General features: G+C 46.0%; 1 protein-coding gene across 1 annotated transcript; it reads right to left on the bottom strand.

Moving 5' to 3' along the window:
• Positions 1–9,241: 9,241 nt before the first annotated feature.
• On the bottom strand, positions 9,242–11,130 carry LOC125554888 (DNA topoisomerase 2-like). The gene is made up of 8 exons (XM_048718272.1): positions 10,790–11,130; positions 10,566–10,699; positions 10,311–10,479; positions 9,995–10,204; positions 9,739–9,925; positions 9,602–9,651; positions 9,315–9,528; positions 9,242–9,261 (listed from the first exon to the last, which is right to left on the bottom strand). Exons 2-8 carry the CDS (start codon positions 10,658–10,660, stop codon positions 9,242–9,244), a joined length of 945 nt encoding a protein of 314 aa, XP_048574229.1. The 5' UTR covers positions 10,661–10,699; positions 10,790–11,130.
• Between the last annotated feature and the right edge of the window lie 10,398 nt (positions 11,131–21,528).

The raw sequence follows: 21,528 nt of genomic DNA, 5'->3' as shown, positions 1-21,528 counted from the left end.
TCTCCTATCAGCCCTCAGCCCGCAACCATAGGATTTCTTGCCAGATGTGGACACCTCTGCTGAAGCAATATATCCTGAGCCTGCCAAGCAACCATTAAGTCTTCAGAATGCAGAACACCAGAGCTTCACTCAGAATGTTGAAGGTGTCGAAGCCATCTCCAGAGTGTATCCGCTGGCTGGTACCACACGTGCACCTGCATCCACTGAAGCCACTGACAGCACAGCTGCTCAGAGACCCAAGAAGCGCGCTCGTGCCCTCAATGACCGAGAGCTTCTTGTGGCTCTTCACCAAAAGCAAGATGGGCATCACGACTGGCTCAAGAGGCAGATGAGAAGCATCATAGAAGACGTCAATCGCATCAGAAATCTGGCAACCAAGAATGCATTTGTCGCACACGAAACATGTCGCCGCACTTGGAAAGGCCTCACAATGATGTGTCCTGAAGCTGAACTTCAAGAGGATGGCTTCACAAAGCGCTTCAAATTTGACTCCATGCCTCCTCGAAGAGCTATGCTACGCCGAACTCCATCACTTGAAGATTCGGAGTTCTCTTCTTCTGCTGCCACCGTGACTGCACGAATCATTGAAGAAGAAGACGACGCTACTTCACCTCCACCTCTTTCAGCGCGCGTCGAATCTGCACCAAGCTCGTCTGCACCGCCAAACACCTCCACCGACCCTGCTGCGCCTGGGAACGCGTAGAAAACTCTATGTCTTCAAACCTTTTTGGTCATCACTGACAAAAGGGGGAGAAGCATATGATGTTTATAGTCTTCAAGCGGGTCACTATGGGCGGGTGTCTTTATATTTTGCTACATTTTGCTTCGTGCTTACAACTCCCATTTTTGCTACATTTGCTTCTTTGAGTTGTAACACTTAGACTTGATGGTCGTCTGCTACCTGTTTGTCACTCTGTTATGCGAAGATAAATTCCGCATGTGCGACGATAAATTCCGCACTTAGATCATTCTGCAGACGTCCATTTTCCATTATGCATGTCATTATCTTCGTATACTCTTACATGCATAGTGGATTGTCATCATAAGTTGAAGTGGATCTCCACAAGTACAACCTGCCATGTGCATTTGCATTCAAGAAGCAAATTACTTATATGCACATCTTCAGGGGGAGCCCTTGCAGCTTATGAAGACAATTCCTTTACAATTTCACAAATTATGTTCCCCGTTGAAAACTTCAACTAGTTTGTCATCAATCACCAAAAAGGGGGAGATTGTAAGTGCATCTAGTGCCACCCCTAGTTGGTTTTGGAGAATTGACGAGAAACCTAGTTGAGAGACTAATGTGTTTGTGAGAATTGCAGGATAACACAGGTAGAAGTCCCTCATTGATTCGGTTTTACTACCAGAGATGACCCCTAAAAATGTATGAAGACATTGAAGACAATGGTGGTACATGAAGATATTCATATTGAAGACTATGACAAGAGAAGACACCACGTGAAGCCTATGGAACTCGAAGACTTAGATTCTTTGTAGTTTTATTTCATTTGTGTTGAGTCATAGGAACCACTGTACTGTTAAGTGGGGTCCAAGAGAACCAGTCAGAATGACTGAAGTGATGCCTAATTCAAATCCTATGTCTTCGAGCGAAGACTATGAGAGCAAATCTTGTCCAGAGTCGGACAAGTCAGCTTTACTTGTAGCCCAAGCAAAGCTGCCGTGTGAGTTTGAAATCTGACCGTTGGAACACGTGTCAGTTCCTTAGTGACCCAGGGTCATTTCGGACAAATCAGGTCGGGTTGCCCAGTGGCTATAAATAGTCCACCCCCTACCACCATAAATGGTTGGCTGCTCAGATTTCAGTGCACGGCTTTTGTCGTTTGAGAGCAACCCACCTCGAAGCCTTTGAGAGAAAATTCCTAGCGAGGAGAAAAGCCCTAACCACCCAGAGCCAGAGTAAATTGGGCATCACTTAAGTCTTCGTGTCTGAGTGATCTGAAGACTTATTACACTTGAGGACTGTGCATCCTCCAGACGGTTAGGCGTCGCGTTCTGAGCATCCAAGAGAAATTGTGGATTGCCGGTGAACGAAGTCTGTGAAGGTTTGGGAGTCTACCTTGAAGACTTACCAGAGTGATTGGGCGAGGTCTGTGTGACCTTAGCTCAAGGAGAAAACGGTGAGGACTGGGTGTCCTGAGCTGCGTGTTCAGGACTGGGTGTCCGGAACTGTGTGTCCTTTGGTTTAAATACCTAGCCGCTCCAACCAGAGGTACAGTTGTCACAGCAACTGGAACTGGTTCAAAAAATCATTGTCTTCAACGCATCACTGGTTTCATCTTCACTTCCCTTCAACTTACTGTTATTCATTGTGAAGCCATTGCATGCTTGCTCTATCTTTTGTCTTCACAACATAACTGTATGATTTGATTGGCTTCATAACTTCTTCCTACCTGATCCTTATTACACTGCAGCTACTTGTCATTGTGCTTTCACTCTATTGAATACTTGACCATGGCTTGTCTAGTGTAATCTAACTTCCGCTGCTTAAGTGATAGGCATATCTGTACTGTTTGTCTTCATAACTCTCACGTTTTGAAGACTTTCATAAAAATCGCCTATTCACCCCCCCCTAGTCGATATAACACACTTTCACGGACCCCGGGGTACGTTTACGTGTCGGTCATCAAAACTCGCAGTTTTGGCCGATTCTGGCCCGTTTCGTGGACTATTACTCACTGTTTTGGGGTCCCGGAGTGATTTCCACGATAACCGAACCCTGGGGTACGTTTACGTGTCGGTCATCAACACTCGTCATTTTGGCCAATTATGGCCCGTTTGGTGGACTATTACTCACTGTTTTGGGGTTCTAGAGTGATTTCCACGATAAACGAACCTTGGGGTGCGTTTACGTGTCGGTCATCAACACTCGCAGTTTTGGTCGATTCTGGCCCGTTTCGTGGACTATTACTCACTGTTTTGGGGTCCCGGAGTGATTTCCACGATTAGAGAACCCCGGGGTTCGTTTACGTATCGGTCATGAACACTCATCATTTTGGCCGATTATGGCCCGTTTGGTGGACTATTACTCACTGTTTTGGGGTCTCGTAGTGATTTCCACGATAAACGGACTGTAAGTGCATCTAGTGCCACCCCTAGTTGGTTTTGGAGAATTGACGACAAACCTAGTTGAGGGACTAATGTATTTGTGAGAATTGCAGGATAACACAGGTAGAAGTCCCTCATTGATTCGGTTTTACTACCAGAGATGACCCCTAAAAATGTATGAAGACATTGAAGACAATGGTGGTACATGAAGATATTCATATTGAAGACTATGACAAGAGAAGACACCACGTGAAGCCTATGGAACTCGAAGACTTAGATTCTTTGTAGTTTTATTTCATTTGTGTTGAGTCATAGGAACCACTGTACTGTTAAGTGGGGTCCAAGAGAACCAGTCAGAATGACTGAAGTGATGCCTAATTCAAATCCTATGTCTTCGAGCGAAGACTATGAGAGCAAATCTTGTCCAGAGTCGGACAAGTCAGCTTTACTAGTAGCCCAAGTAAAGCTGCCGTGTGAGTTTGAAATCTGACCGTTGGAACACGTGTCAGTTCCTTAGTGACCCAGGGTCATTTCGGACAAATCAGGTCGGGTTGCCCAGTGGCTATAAATAGTCCACCCCCTACCACCATAAATGGTTGGCTGCTCAGATTTCAGTGCACGGCTTTTGTCGTTTGAGAGCAACCCACCTCGGAAGCCTTTGAGAGAAAATTCCTAGCGAGGAGAAAAGCCCTAACCACCCAGAGCCAGAGTAAATTGGGCATCACTTAAGTCTTCTTGTCTGAGTGATCTGAAGACTTATTACACTTGAGGACTGTGCATCCTCCAGACCGGTTAGGTCGTCGCGTTCTTGAGCATATCCAAGCGAGACTGTGGCTATGCTGGTGAACGAAGTCTGTGCAAGGTTTGGATAGGTCTCTACTTCGCAAGAATCTCTATGAGCTCAGGTTTTACTGAGTCGATGGAATGAGGGTCGAAAAGGTCTGTGTGTACATCCGTCTAAAGCACTACCAAGCAGAGAAAACGGTTGAGGACTGCGCGTTCCTGTAGCGGAGCCTCTGTCGGTCACAGGACAACTCAGTGTGTGTCATTGGCATCTGTGTGTCCTTTGGTTTAAATGAGCTGGTAGTTCCGAACACGTTGTCCGAAACCGGGAGAGCAAATGGTGAGCATGTTGTAGTCACACGCAACGTCTGGACACTACATTGGGAATTCTACAATAAAGATCATTGTATTTCAACGCATCCCTGGTTCATCTTCACGTTCCGGCTTCTTAACTGTAACTGTTTGAGATTGTTTTCATGTGTGGAGAGCCATTGCATGCTGTCGCTCTACCTCTTTCTCTGGTCTCATCAACATATCAATCTGTACTGATCTCTTGATTGGGGCATATCATAATCTGATCTTGTACTACGCACCTGTCCTCATGATAATACTGTCAAAGTCGACATACTTTGTCTGCACTGGTATGTGAGCATTTCACTCTCTTAGTCTACGCAACTCTCGCATCCATTCAATCAAGGGGCATTTGTCTATGTTAAAATCTAAGCCTCCGCTCTGGATATTGAGAGTATTGTTCTGATTCATGGTTATACTCTTGGTTAACCTGTGTTCAGTTCACTAGCATAGGTCTCCCAGCGTTCATATTGGACCAAGACTCTCTTCCATAAAATACCTCATGCCCTTTCTCATCACTGTAACACACCCCCCCTACATACGAGGTGAATAGACAAAGGAGCAGACTACTGTCTAAGACCGACCGATGTTATCAGTGAATTCTCGTCGGGAGCAGATTATTCGTCTTCTAACTTGTTGTCGAATCTATCATCAGCCCTTTCTTGCATAGATGCTCAGTAGTCAGTTTTCCTCTCGGTCTGAGATGTCTATTGGCCAGGAATTGCTGTGGGGAGAGAGCTCACGCTCACTCGTTTTGGGCGCGCCCAAGGAGTATAAATTTCAGCTGATCATGGGAGATATCTTTTACCTTTTTAGTAGAGTGAGGGGTATAGGGTTTCTTTGAAAACACCGTGTCTGGTATCTCTCTATATGAGTTCAATATCAGCGGTGGTTTGACATATGTGGCCGATATTAAGAGAGCTCCATTTGGTGGAAGACGCTTATTACAGTGTTGCTCTCACTGTTTTGGAGTGAGGCTATCTAGAAGTGGATTTCCACGATAGAAAGAAACATTTTGGGGAGCTCGCCGTTTATACACAACGTGTCGGTCAGTCAGAACTAGAGCTTGGTTCTGATTTAGCGAACAACTACTCAGCTCTTCTCCGCCTAGCCTCAATCTGGAGCTACGATTCTGGCCCGTTTCGTGGAAACTATACCCGCTGTTTCTCCTGGCGTCTCCCGGAGCGACCTTCTCTCCTATGATATCACTTCTCTAGGCTACCACCTCTTAAACCACTGCGCGGAAAGGGTGTTGTGATCATTACGTGTCGGATCATGCAACCAACTCGTACGTGTCTATGAGGGGCGATTATGCCGTTTCGTGGACTATTTCATCCATTACGTGTGGTGTTGTGAGCGCCGAGAGCCCGGAGATATATGGATTTCCTCATCAGATAAAATCCTGTTGGCACTGTTTGGAGGTGGGTCACTCCTCTAGTGCCCACCGCCGTAGTTGGTTTTTGGAGAAGTGAGGCGGAGGGCAAAACCGTGGATCGATGGTCCCAGGAGTTACTTAACGGGGGATTATCGAACTGGTACACGGAGATGATATTGTGGTCCACAGTATGAGCATCCACCACAGTGTGAAGCAAGTTTCTCCCTCGCAAATCGTGAGAAGATTTCTCGAGTCTCATTGCACACGGTTCACGAAGCATCAACGCCTGGTCTAACGAAATTCCAGATGTATGAAGGATCAGTGTTTGAAATCAACAAGTGTGTGCGTAGTTTCACGATTCACAGGAGTTATCACCTATTCTATAGCCCTTCTGACACAAGGGTATGCGACCAAAAGTCCCAGAAGTCTACATCCCTCCGGGCAAACGTGACAGCCTAATGGGATTACACACTCGAAGACGTTAGATTCCTTCTTGTATGCTTGGTTATAGTTCTCAGTGAGATTTCCTCAAGATCAGATTAATTAAGGAAACCAGTGGGAGTTAAACCCTGTTAAGTGGGGTCCAGAGAACCAGTCAGAATGAATAGTTCTGAAGATGGACGTGCTAATATCCTATTAATCTCGAGATTGTCTAGAGATGGACGAGATATGACTAGAGCAGAGACCAAAATCTTTATGTGCCCAAAGCCGGTTCTCGGACCTCAAGATCTGCCAACTCTTTTTATCTTAGTAGCGGATATATAGCTGCGGGCTGTGTGAGTTCGACAATCGGATGGTAGACATGTTGCTGGACAATCTCGGCTGTCAGGTGGATGATAGTGAGTACTGTGCACCGCTTGGCACGAGGTAGGTGAGTGGTTCGGGTAAAGATTCGGAGGGGAGAGTAAACAACACCAGTTGTGTCGATAGGTAGCAAGACACCCTCATCACTTAGTAACTTCACAATATCCATTAAGAGTGCGTATGTGTTGCTTCCAGATCTCAGTTGCAGCGTGCTTTGGTCTTTGTCGGCATTGTACATTTGGTATGTCACAGATCACCCACCACCTATCGAGAAAGTCTTTTGAGATGTTAATAGGTATTCATCCTAAGCAGAGAGAGTCATTAAAGACCACTATGGCAGACTCTCTTCTCACGTTATGCACAATAGTAAGGTTTTGTGTGCTCATTCTACTCACACGTCTCTCGTGTCTTGACGGTGATTACTCTGAAGCTTATTAATTGTGGACTTGTGGCACTCCTCCTCTACTGACGGATGTAGGTGACTCCTCTTCGTCGTATCCTGCATGCATCAAGATGAAATTGTGGATTGACTGGTGAACGATAGTCTAGTGAGGTTTGCGTGAGCTGTCTTACCTTGAAGATGAACAGCTTACCATGGAGTGTGATTAGTGTGCGCCGTCTCGCACCTGGTCTCGGGTGACGCTATACGGCTCTATGTGAGTAAACAACGAGGGGTACCGAGGACTCGCGGTGTGCTTACCATCCCTGACCTGCGTGTTCGAGGGAGTTTTGAAAGAGGGATACCGAGAGAACTCCCTGTACGCTTGTATTCTCTTTACGGTTAACAATATATAGTCTCTCCGGGTAAGCACTTAGCTACCAAGGCCTAACATGGTACGGGATTGGACTTTCGTTTGTCTCAGGGCTTGACATTGCCTTTACCAAAGCCAAACTTGGACACATTAGCGCTCCGTCATACAACAATCATTGTTAGCAAAAACCGGGCATCACTCGAGAGCAGGTCTATCGCTCCTCAATATATGCCCTTAACAACTTACTCTGCATTGAGTTTTGGGGCACATATATGGAGGATTGCTAAGTCTTATTTGCTACTGACGCTTAGATCTACTCAATGTAATTTGTCTTCACAACATAACTGTATGATTTGATTGGCTCTACACGAAGGATCCAAATATTATCACGTAACACTTTGAGTCTTGATATTAACATGTTTGAGCTGCAGCTACTTGTCATTGTGTCTTTCCACTCTATTGATACTTTTCGATCGGATTGATCCGATGGAAGGATTGGCCTTGCTCCGTGATGTTGGTGACGTATCTATTCCGCTTGCTTAAGTGATCAGGACATATCTCGTACTGTTTCTTTCTTGACCTAATCTCAGCTTGTTTTCTTGGAAGACTTCTATCAAACATCGCGCTAGATTTCCACACTTCCTTCCCCCCTCTGCAAGTCGATAGGTATGTATCTTACTATATGGGCTACTAACTAAGCTTTATCACTGCAGAGTACGACATCGCCGAGGTTCTTACAGGCTTTATAGCCAAGCAATAGAATAGCTGCTTCTTCTAAAGCGGATTAGAGTGCGACGACCAAAGCTACGGAGCGGCCTCTACCGCTTTCCCTACTGTTCTGGTTGAACTAGGGCTTTGGCTGAGCGACCACCTTCTTCCAGTATTCTTAGCTTACTGTCTGCTTCCTGCCTGATCGGTGCTGACTGACTGTTCTTGCTTGTCTTGGGCCTGCTCTAGTTTTGGTGCTGCTAACTAAGGGTCGAATTTCGTGACTTGATGAAGAGGAAGCCGAGTATCTTTGGTCTTGAAGAGTCAGGCCAATCCAACCGCTTGCTCCTGCCCAACTCAGTCTCAGTCGTACCATAATGCGCCTGGACTCAACACTTTTCTTGCTCCAAGACCACCCTCTAGCCCTCATGTAAAATAGATGACAGAATTGTAAACAATCATAGAATGATTTAAGCTGAGGAACATAGAGGTCTCTCCCACAATTTTTGTCATATACCTCTGGAATAGTGTTGAAATCACACGCCACTAAGCAGTTTTTTAAACCAAGTGGTTTATCTTAGTGTGCTAGCCGCTGCTTCATTTCGTATAGCGATAACGCTTTCTCTTTCTTAGCGCTCCACCCCGCGGAGAACTCTGGTTGCGCTTTGGTTGGCTTTCTCTTTTTTTCGATTTTCTCTGACTTGACTCAGCTTGACCTACTTGACTCAGCGGTTAGAGTATCGCTTTCATACGGCGAGAGTCATTGGTTCAAATCCAATAGTAGGTAAAGCCGGCCGAAACCCCCGCTTTTGCCAGCATGACAGCAAGCACAGACTGGCATCAAGGAGTAGAATGACCAAAGCATCGGTTGCTTCCACTTGTTTGTTGCCTTCTTCGACCGACAGACAAGGTACCCCCCTCTTTTTCTCTTGCGAACCTACGTTGAGCTTGGGACAACCCGTGACTGGCATAGGATATTTCAAAAGCGCCAGGATCCATCCTTCTTACGAACCAAGAGCACTGGAGAAGCGAAGGGGCTCGTGCTGCGACGAATAATGCCATTGTTCATCATCTCACAGATTTGCTTCTCAATCTCTGTTTTCTGGTGGGGTGCATATCTATATGGCCGGACATTGACTGGCACTGCACCTGGCACCAACGGAATTTGGTGGTCACAGGCACGACGAGGGGGTAATTCCTTTGGCTCCCGGAACAAAGCATCAAACTCCTGTAGCAGTTCTTGAACAGCTGGAGGTGTCTGCTCTGCAGGATCAGCATCCAGAGTAATTGCTTGCAGATCATGCTCCTGGTGAATCTGACGCACTTGCACACACTGGCTAACAGCACCCCGTTTCCGCAATCCTTGCAGCTTACGGACAGAGATTGGACGGCAGGAAGGATTTCACCAGGAGCATGATCCATCTGTTTGTGAAAAAGATTCACCAGGAGCATAGAGTATCGCTTTCGTGACAAACGACTCACATCATTTCTTTCTGTATCTCCTACAGCGATTGGCTCTTCTCTGGCCTTCTTTGGGAAAGGATCATATCTTTGTTGCCCCAGTACAAGCAATAGGTCAGCCAACATACTGTGATTCACTATGATATCCCCAGCAAGAAGAGCCATAATGAACCTAACTCTGTTCTCAAGCTTCCGCAGCTCTTTCTCAAGCACTTCCAGCATTACTTGCTGCACAGCATATGTTTGTTAGCTAAAACAATACAGTAGTTTGTCACGAAACAACCAACGTAACAACATGTACCTTTCTTCTAGCATAGAATTCCAGCCTCAAACCGAAGAACTCTTCAAGAACTGAACAAAGTTAACATAATTTCAGTGAAAGAACCACATGTGAAATGATTTGTAGCTATAACGCAGGTCAGTATTAGAGATACTCACTGTCCTCCGGAGTGTCGTACTTTCGGATTTTACCCTCTGGGTCAAACAGGTGCATGTTTGTGGTTCCTATTACGTCTGTCAGCTTGAATTTTTTCTCAAGGCCTTCTTGCTTAGCATTATTCATCTCTTGCTCACTCAGGAGGACTTCAAAGTTCACAGTTTCATGGTCACAATATGATTTAAAATCCTGCACATTAATGGTTGCAGGTCAAGAATGTAACAGCATCTGAAATCAAAGCGAAAGAAAGGTATGTACCTCGAGAAACGGTGGTTCCTTGTTCTTGTGCTTGCTCTTTTCCTTTTGAATGTTCAGACAACTGGATACAAGGAAGTCTTTATAATCATATGTCCATCGGTGGATGGGAAGCTCAGTGATCCTAAGCTTGGTGTCAGAAACCTGCTCTATAACACCTGTCACGGTATATGCGGATCCAGATTCCTCTGAAGATCTCTTTTTCACGGAGCCCTGTCAGGGTAACGAACAAATATACTACATCAAAACCAATTGCTGAAATAAGGAGGGACACCGTCAGTGTAACAGAAATATGCTAGTAAAAGCACTTCTCACGGACCTTGAACCCCTTGTACCAGGGATCCATGGGTACAAGATTCTCCTTTTTAAGGAGCCTTTTCAGATTAGAAATAATGTCTCTTGGATTATAATTTGGAACAAACGTGCTCCATCCAGTGCCAATGCCTTCAGCTCCATTAACTAGAACCATGGGAATGATCGGCATATACCTTAAAATGTGGCATATTTTAGTTACAAAAAACAACATCCAACTGCAATCATGCAGGACGAATGTTTGAAGAGGTAGTAATATTACCAGCTGGGTTCAATTGACACCCCCTCCTCATGCAAATAGTTCAGAAGAACATCATCATCCTTTGGAAAAATTAAGCGGGCGATACGCGGCAACATAGTGCAGATGTACTTAGGAGTAGCAGCATCCTTGCCGCCCTAAAATGATTGGAAACAAAAACACACAAAAAACATGAGAACCATTACAAACAGAGGCATGATACTTGGCTTTTAACAAAGCTAACCAACCGAATTTCGGGTGCCAAACTGGCCACGAGGCTCCAGGAGACTAATATTATTGCTGCCAACAAAATCCTGAGCTATCAAGAGATAAAGAAGAATGTGACCACAAGCCTCCTTAGAGCTCAGTGATTCCTGACCGTTGGATGCGATTTCTGGATGCGTTCTCGTCCGTTGGATCAAGATCTGGAGGAATCTGCGCCGTCGGATCGAAAAAATCTACTGCTGAAATGAATATTAATTCCCTATAACGCCTCCCCGCTCGTTTTTACTGCGTTTTTAACTTATCGGTGTTTTGCTCCTATTACATGTGAATGTTTCTTCCTTTTATTTTGTTATATCCTGTTTGAATACATACGCTGAACTTGATTTCCTACTAAATTGAGCATTCACTACTTGGCCATAGCGTTGTGACCGGCACCCTTGCGCCAAGGCGCGTTTCCGATCTAGTTCCTATGATTGTAGGTGCGAGACTGATCTCACCATACTGGTACGCTGAGTGTTCTGACATGAAACCAAAACTGCGATTGTAGGCTGATCACAATCGTAGGCTGATGACGAGGAGAATCCGCACGAGGCATATGGCTACGCGGCTGCTTCGGTGCTAAAAGAAGCCATTGTTTCGCGCGCGTTGACAAGGAGAGTCACTGCAATCGGCCAAAACTGTGAGTGTTGATGACCGACACGTAAACGAACCCCGAGGTTTTATAATCGTGGAAATCGCTCCAGGACCCCAAAACAGTGAGTAATAGTCCACGAAACGGGTCAGAATCGGCCAAAACTGCGAGTGTTGATGACCGACACGTAAACACACCCCGGGGTTCGTTTATCATGGAAATCACTCCGGGACCCCAAAACAGTAAGTAATAATAGTCCACGGAACGGGCCATAATCGGCCAAAACTGTGAGTGTTGATATCCGATACGTAAACGAACCCCGGGGTTCTCTAATCGTGGAAATCACTCCGGGACCCCAAAACAGTGAGTAATAGTCCATGAAACGGGGCATAATCGGCCAAAACGACGAGTGTTGATGACCGACACGTAAACGAACCCCAGGGTTTTATAATCGTGGAAATCGCTCCGGGACCCCAAAACAGTGAGTAATAGTCCACGAAACGGGCCAGAATCGACTAAAACTGTGAGTGTTGATGACCGACACGTAAACGCACCCCGGGGTTCGTTAATCATGGAAATCACTCCAGGACCCCAAAACAGTGAGTAATAGTCCACGAAACAGGCCATAATCGGCCAAAACGACAAGTGTTGATGACTGATATGTAAACGAACCCCGGGGTTCTATAATCATGGAAATCACTCCGGGATCCCAAAACAGCGAGTAATAGTCCACGAAACGGGTCATAATCGGCCAAAACTGCGAGTGTTGATGACCGACACGTAAACGCACCCGGGGTTCGTTTATCGTGGAAATCACTCCGGGACCCCAAAACTGTGAGTGTTGAGGACCGACACGTAAACGCACCCTAGGATTCAACAACTATGGAAATCGCTTCGGGACCCCAAAACGGTGAGTAATAGTCGAAGAAACGGGCCAGAATTGGCCAAAACTGCGATTGTTGATGACCGACACATACAAACATGTAAACGCACCCCGGGGTTCGTTAATCGTGGAAATCACTCCAGGACCCCAAAACAGTGATTAATAGTCCTAGAAACAGGCCAGAATCGGCCAAACCACGAGTGTTGATGACCGACACGTAAACGCATCCCGGGGTTCGTTAATCATGGAAATCACTCCGTGACCCGAAAACAGTGAGTAATAGTCCATGAAATGGGCCAGAATCGGCCAAAACTGTGAGTGTTGTGGACTGACACGTAAACGCACCCTAGGGTTCTATAATCGTAGAAATCGCTCCGCGACCCCAAAACAGTGAGTAATAGTCCACGAAACGGGCCATAATCGGCCAAAACGACGAGTGTTGATGACTGACACGTAAACGAACCCCGGGGTTCTATAATCGTGGAAATCGCTCTGGGACCCCAAAACAGTGACTAATAGTCCATGAAACGGGCCAGAATCGGCCAAAACTACGAGTGTTGATGACCGACACGTAAACGCACCCTGGGGTTCGTTAACCGTGGAAATCACTCCGGGACCCCAAAACAGTGAGTAATAGTCCACGAAACGGGCCATAATCGGCCAAAACGACGAGTGTTGATGACCGATACGTAAACGAACCCCGGGGTTCTCTAATCATGGAAATCACTCCGGGACCCCAAAACAGTGAGTAATAGTCCACGAAACGGGCCAGAATCGGCCAAACTGCGAGTGTTGATGACCGACACGTAAACGTACCCCAGGGTTCGGTTATCGTGGAAATCACTCCGGGACCCCAAAACAGTGAGTAATAGTCCACGAAACGGGCCATAATCGGCCAAAACGACGAGTGTTGATAACCGACACGTAAACGAACCCCGGGGTTTTTTAATCGTGGAAATTGCTCCAGGACCCCAAAACAGTGAGTAATAGTCCACGAAACGGGCCAGAATCGGCCAAAACTGCGAGTGTTGATGACCGACATGTAAACGCACCCCGGGGTTCGTTAATCATGGAAATCACTCCGGGACCCCAAAACAGTGAGTAATAGTCCACGAAACAGGCCATAATCGGCCAAAACGACGAGTGTTGTTGACCCATACGTAAACGAACCCCGGGGTTCTATAATCGTGGAAATCCCTCCGGGACCGCAAAACAGTGAGTAATAGTCCATGAAACGGTCCAGAATCAGCAAAAACTACGAGTGTTGATGACCGAGACGTAAACGCACCCCGGGGTTCGTTTATCGTGGAAATCACTCCGGGACCCCAAAACAGCGAGTATAGTCCACGAAACGGGCCAGAATTGGCCAAAACTGCGAGTGTTGATGACCGACATGTAAGCGCACCTCGGGGTTTAACAACTATGGAAATCGCTTCGGGACCCCAAAACGGTGAGTAATAGTCAAAGAAACGGGCCGGAATAGGCCAAAACTGCGATTGTTGATGACCGACACGTACACACACGTAAACGCTCCCCGGGGTTCGTTAATCGTGGAAATCACTCCAGGACCCCAAAACAATGAGTAATAGTCCACGAAACGGGCCAGAATCGGCCAAAACGACGAGTGTTGATGACCGACACGTAAACGTACCCCGGGGTTCTATAATCGTGGAAATCGCTCCGGGATCCCAAAACAGTGAGTAATAGTCCATGAAACGGGCCATTATCGGCCAAAACGACGAGTGTTGATGACCGACACGTAAACAAACCCCGGGGATTTATAATCGTGGAAATCGCTCCGGGACACCAAAACAGTGAGTAATATTCCACGAAACAGGCCAGAATCGACCAAAACTGTGAGTGTTGATGACCGACACGTAAACGCACCCCGGGGTTCGTTAATCATGGAAATCACTCCGGGACCCCAAAACAGTGAGTAATAGTCCACGAAACGGGCCATAATCTGCCAAAACGGCGAGTGTTGATGACCCATACGTAAACGAACCCCGGGGTTCTATAATCGTGGAAATCACTTCGGGACCCCAAAACAGTGAGTAATAGTCATGAAACGGGCCAGAATCGGCCAAAACTGCGATTGTTGATGACCGACACGTAAACGCACCCGGGGGTTCGTTTATCGTGGAAATCACTCCGGGACCCCAAAACAGCGAGTAATAGTCCACGGAACGAGCCAGAATTGGCCAAAACTGCGAGTGTTGATGACCGACATGTAAGTGCACCTTGGGGTTTAACAACTATGGAAATCGCTTCGGGACCCCAAAACGGTGAGTAATAGTCAAAGAAACGGGCCGGGATAGGCCAAAACTGCGATTGTTGATGACCGACACGTACAGACACGTAAACGCTCCCCGAGGTTCGTTAATCGTGGAAATCACTCTAGGACCCCCAAACAGTGAGTAGTAGTCCTAGAAACGGGCCAGAATTGGCCAAACCACGAGTGTTGATGACCGACACGTAAACGCACCCCGGGGTTCGTTAATCATGGAAATCACTCCGTGACCCCAAAACAGTGAGTAATAGTCCACGAAACAGGCCAGAATCAGCAAAAACCGCGAGTGTTGATAACCGAGACGTAAATGCACCCCGGGGTTCTATAATCGTGGAAATCACTTCGGGACCCCAAAACAGTGAGTAATAGTCATGAAACGGGTGAAAGGATCGATATGGTTGACTAGAGGGGGGTGAATAGGCAACTAACAATTTTTAGCTTTTCTTTAGCAATTTAAACTTTGCATCAAAATAGGTTGTCTAGATATGCAACTAGATGAGCAACCTATATGATGCAACACTAATAGGAACATAAGCAAGCAAGATATATGAAACAAATAAGCTACACAAGTAAAGGCACGAGATAACCAAAAGTGGAGACGGTGGATACGAGGATGTGTTGCCGAAGTTCCTTCCCTTTGAGAGGAAGTACGTCTCCGTTGGAGCGGTGTGGAGGCACAATGCTCCCCAAGAAGCCACTAGGGTCACCGTATTCTCCTCACGTCCTCACACAATGCGAGATGCCGTGATTCCACTATTGGTGCCCTTGAAGGCGGCGACCGAACCTTTACAAACAAGGTTGGGGCTCTCTCCATAACTTAATTGGAGGCTCCCAACAAGAACCACGAAGCTTCACCACAATGGAATATGGCTCCGAGGTGACCTCAACCGTCTAGGGTGCTCAAACACCCAAGAGTAACAAAATCCACACAAGAAAGTATGGGGGAATCAAATATCCTTTGGTGGAAGTGTAGATCTAGGTCTCCTCCTTCAATCCCTAGCAAATCAACAAGTTTGAGTGACTAGAGAGAGAGATCGGGCAAGAGAGCTTGAGGGGCATTAATGGTGGAGTGAGAGAGGTCAAAGGTGGGAGTGGTAGGTGGGAGAAGCTCCCTTAAATAGTATCCCCACAAATCCAACCGTTACTGCGTTTTTGCACTACAGCGGTACAACCGGTCCTCGTCCCGGTACAATCGGGACTCATGGTGTAACTGTAGAACCCTACCAAGCGGTACAACCGGACAGGCGGGCGGTAGTACCGGCTAAGAAAAGTAACCGGACCAACCGCCTGGCTACCGCACAACCACCGCATCAAAACAGGAGCTTGACCGGTACTTGAGCGGTGCTTGGCCGGAACAACCGCATTGCCTTGAGCTCTTGGGTGGCTAAGTTCTGAGCGGAAGAACCGCTCGGACCACCGGTGGTACCGGTCATCGTGGAATGACCGGACCAACCGGGCCACTACCGCCCAAGAACCGCATCAAACTAGAAGCGAGGGCGGTACTTGAGCGGTGCATGGACGGAACCACCGCCCCAGCAGTTGCAGAGCATGGTGGTGGTACCACCGCCCGGAAGCAGCGGTACAACCGCTCGAGCACCACTGGTGAGCAACAAGACCCAGCGGTACAACCGCTCCAGGGAGCGGTACAACCGCTCCAGAGAGCGGTACAACCGCTGGGCAGAAACAGTGAGTAGGAAAGAGGGGAAGAGGCAAGGAAAACTCTCTCTCTCTCACACACCTGAGGAACGCAAGGAGAGGGTGAGAAAAGTGTACGTGAACTGATTCCCCGAGAGCTTCCTAATGAGGATTCCCTCTTGATAGTACGGGAACTCTACGACCAAAGAAAATAAAAGCGTAGAGGACACGTCTTCGATCTTTTCCTTCGAGAGGCAATAGCAATCCGATGTAAGCCTAAGCATCGAGAACCTGAAACATATAGCACACGATTAGACCACAAAGGGTTGTCATCATCATCCAAAACATAAAGTAGGGAAATGCCCTTTCAATCTCCCCCTTTTTGGTGGATGATGACAACAACACGATTTGCAAGAGATAAGTCAAAGAAATCTAGACGGAACTCCCCCTGAATATGTGCCCCAACAAGTAATAGCTGTTAGAAAGCATGGGCACACTTTCAGGACTAGACTCCCCCTAGATTTTATAGACTCACCACTCTAAGCACATAATATGAGAGACAACATAATGGATAGATAGCAATAATAACAATAAAAGTAACCGACGAACTGAAGGAAATAAAAGGAGTTGCATAAGTCTCACACACAACAAGAAACCACCACGAACAAGGTTCAACGCTAAAGAGAAACACGAGGAAACGAGAAACCCAACCCATGCAAATCCCGAGACCTATAGAACCCTCTCCCCCTTTGGCATCAAGACACCAAAAAGGAAAAGAGCGAAACTAGCGTCCCAAAGCTCAGGCGTCCTCCTCTGACTCCTCGGTCGCATCTGGATCCTCATCAGCAGAGTCGTCATCGTCGTCATGATCAGAGTCCTCCATGGCATGGTCAGCTGCTGCACGCGAGGATGATGTTGGGGAACGTAGTAATTTCAAAATTTTCCTACGCACACGCAAGATCATGGTGATGCATAGCAACGAGAGGGGAGAGTGTTGTCTACGTACCCTCGTAGACTGAAGCGGAAGTGTTGACGCAACGTAGAGGAAGTAGTCGTACGTCTTCCCGATCCGACCGATCCAAGCACCGTTACTCCGGCACCTCCGAGTTCTTAGCACACGTACAGCTCGACGACGCTCCCCGGGCTCCGATCCAGCAAAGCTTCGGGGATGAGTTCCGTCAGCACGACGGCGTGGTGACGATGATGATGTTCTACCGACGCAGGGCTTCGCCTAAGCACTGCAACGATATGACCGTGGTGGAATATGGTGGAGGGGGGCACCGCACACGGCTAAGGAACGATTACGAGGATCAACTTGTGTGTTCTAGGGTGCCCCCCTGCCTCCGTATATAAATGATCCAAGAGGGGTGCGGCCGGCCCTAGAGGAGGCGCGCAGGAGGAGTCCTACTCCTACCGGGAGTAGGACTCCCCTCCCTTTTCCTTGTCCAAGTAGGAGAGGTGGAAGGAGAGAAGGAAAGGGGGGGGGGCGCCGCCCCTCCCTCCTTGTCCAATTCGGACTAGGGGGAGAGGGGGCGCGCGGCCTGCCCTGGCAGCCCCTTCCTCTTCTCCACTTTAGGCCCATGAGGCCCATTAACCCCCCGGGGGGTTCCGGTAACCCCCCGGTGCTCCGGTTTTATCCGAAACTTCCCCGGAACGCTTCCGATGTCCGAATATAGTCGTCCAATATATCAATCTTTATGTCTCGACCATTTCGAGACTCCTCGTGATGTCCGTGATCACATCCGAGACTCCGAACTAACTTCGTTACATCAAAATGCATAATCTCATAATAACTGTCATCGTAACGTTAAGCGTGCGGACCCTACGGTTCGAGAACAATGTAGACATGACTGAGACAAATCTCCGGTCAATAACCAATAGCGGGACCTGGATGCCCATATTGGCTCCTACATATTCTACGAAGATCTTTATCGGTCAGACCGCATAACAACATACGTTGTTCCCTTTGTCATCGGTATGTTACTTGCCCGAGATTCGATCGTCGGTATCCAATACCTAGTTCAATCTCGTTACCGGCAAGTCTCTTTACTCGTTTCCGTAATACATCATCTCACAACTAACATATTAGTTGTAATGCTTGCAAGGCTTATGTGATGTGTGCATTACCGAGAGGGCCCAGAGATACCTCTCCGACAATCGGAGTGACAAATCCTAATATCGAAATACGCCAACCCAACATCTACCTTTGGAGACACCTGTAGAGCTCCTTTATAATCACCCAGTTAAGTTGTGACGTTTGGTAGCACCCAAAGTGTTCCTCCGACAAACGGGAGTTGCATAATCTCATAGTCATAAGGAACATGTATAAGTCATGAAGAAAGCAATAGCAACATACTAAACGATCGGGTGCTAAGCTAATGGAATGGGTCATGTCAATCAGATCATTCAATTAATGATGTGATCCCGTTAATCAAATAACAACTCTTTGTCCATGGTTAGGAAACATAACCATCTTTGATTAACGAGCTAGGTCAAGTAGAGGCATACTAGTGACACTAAGTTTGTCTATGTATTCACACATGTATTATGTTTCCGGTTAATACAATTCTAGCATGAATAATAAACATTTATCATGAAATAAGGAAATAAATAATAACTTTATTATTGCCTCTAGGGCATATTTCCTTCAGTCTCCCACTTGCACTAGAGTCAATAATCTAGTTCACATCGCTATGTGATTTAACAGCAATAGTTCACATCACCATGTGATTAACACCCATAGTTCACATCGATATGTGATCAACACCCAAAGGGTTTACTAGAGTCAGTAATCTAGTTCACATCACTATGTGATTAACACCCAAAGAGTACTAAGGTGTGATCATGTTTTGCTTGGAAGATAATTTTAGTCAACGGGTCTGTCATATTCAGATCCGTAAGTATTTTGCGAATTTCTATGTCAACAATGCTCTGCATGGAGCTACTCTAGCTAATTGCTCCCACTTTCAATATGTATCCAGATTGAGACTTAGAGTCATCTGGATCAGTGTCAAAACTTGCATCGACGTAACCCTTTACGACGAACCTTTTTGTTACGTCCATAATCGAGAAACATATCCTTTATTTCACTAAGGATAATTCTGACCGCTGTCCAGTGATCTACTCCTAGATCACTATTGTACTCCCTTGCCAAATCAGTGCAGGGTATACAATAGATCTGGTACACAGCATGACATACTTTATAGAACCTATGGCCAAGGCATAGGGAATGACTTTCATTCTCTTTCTATCTTCTACCGTGGTCGGGCTTTGAGTCTTACTCAACTTCACACCTTGTAATACAGGCAAGAACTCTTTCTTTGACTGCTCCATTTTGAACTACTTCAAAATCTTGTCAAGGTATGTACTCATTGATAAAACTTATCAAGCGTCTTGATCTATCTCTATAGATCTTGAAGCTCAATATGTAAGTAGCTTCACCGAAGTCTTTCTTTGAAAAACTCCTTTCAAACACTCCTTTATGCTTTACAGAATAATTCTACATTATTTCCGATCAACAATATGTCATTCACATATACTTATCAGAAATGCTGTAGTGCTCCCACTCACTTTCTTGTAAATACAGGCTTCACCGCAAGTCTGTATAAAACTATATGCTTTGATCAACTCATCAAAGCGTATATTCCAACTTCGAGATGCTTGCACCAGTCCACAGATGAATTGCTGGAGCTTGCATATTTTGTTAGCACCTTTAGGATTGACAAAACCTTCTGGTTGCATCGTATACAACTCTTCTTTAATAAATCCATTAAGGAATACAGTTTTGTTCATCCATTTGCCGGATTTCATAAAATGCAGCAATTGCTAACATGATTCGGACAGACTCAAGCATAGATACGAGTGAGAAACTCTCATCGTAGTCAACACTTTGAACTTTGTCAAAAAACCTTTTTCGACAAGTCTAGCTTTGTGGATAGTAACACTACTATCAACGTCCGTCTTCCTCTTGAAGATCCATTTACTTGCCGATCATCGGGCAAGTCAATCAAAGTCCATACTTTGTTCTCATACATGGATCCCATCTCAGATTTTATGGCCTCAAGCCATTTCGCGGAATCTGGGCTCATCATCGCTTCCTCATAGTTCGCAAGTTCGTCATGGTCTAGTAACATGACTTCCAGAACAGGATTACCGTACCACTCTGGTGCGGATCTCACTCTGGTTTACCTACGAGATTCGGTAGTAACTTGATCTGAAGTTACATGATCATCATCATTAGCTTCCTCACTGATTGGTGTAGTAGTCACAAGAACAGATTTCTGTGATGAACTACTTTCCAATAAGGGAGAAGGTACAATTACCTAATCAAGTTTTCTACTTTCCTCCCACTCACTTCTTTCGAGAGAAAACTCCTTCTCTAGAAAGGATCCATTCCCAGCAACGAATAGCTTGCCTTCGGATCTGTGATAGAAGGTGTACCCAACATTTTTCTTTTTGGGTATCCTATGAAGACGCACTTCTCCGATTTGGGTTTGAGCTTATCGAGTTGAAACTTTTTCATATAAGCATTGCAACCCAAACTTTAAGAAACGACAACTTTGGTTTCTTGCCAAACCACAGTTCAGATTATGTCGTATCAACGGACTTAGATGATGCCCTTTTTAACGTGAATGCAGCTGTCTTTAATGCATAACCCCAAAAACGATAGTGGTAGATCGGTAAGAGACATCATAGATGGTACTATATCCAATAAAGTACGGTTATGACGTTCGGACGCACCATTATGCTGTGGTGTTCCAGGTGGCGTGAATAGTGAAACTATTTCACATTGTTTTTAACTGAAGGCCAAACTCGTAACTCAAATACTCTTCTCTACGATCAGATCGTAGAAACTTTTATTTTCTTGTTACGATGATTTTTCACTTCACTCTGAAATTCTTTGAACTTTTCAAATGTTTCAGACTTATGTTTCATCAAGTAGATATACTCATATCTGCTCAAATCATCTGTGAAGATCAGAAAATAATGATACCTGTCGCGAGCCTCAATATTCATCGGACCACATATATCAGTATGCATGATTTCCAACAAATCTGTTGCTCGCTTCATTGTTCCGAAGAACAGAGTCTTAGTCATCTTGCCCATGAGGCATGGTTCGCAAGCATCAACTGATTCATAATCAAGTGATTCCAAAAGCCCATCAGCATGGAGTTTCTTCATGCGCTTTACACCAATATGACCTAAACGGCAGTGCCACAAATAAGTTGCACTATCATTATTAACTTTGCATCTTTTGGTTTCAATATTATGATTATGTGTATCACTACGATCGAGATCCAACGAACTATTTTCATTGAGTGTG

Source organism: Triticum urartu, chromosome 4, assembly GCF_003073215.2.
Source record: "Triticum urartu cultivar G1812 chromosome 4, Tu2.1, whole genome shotgun sequence".
NCBI lineage: Eukaryota > Viridiplantae > Streptophyta > Magnoliopsida > Poales > Poaceae > Triticum > Triticum urartu.
This window is presented reverse-complemented; position numbering and strand designations above follow the sequence as displayed.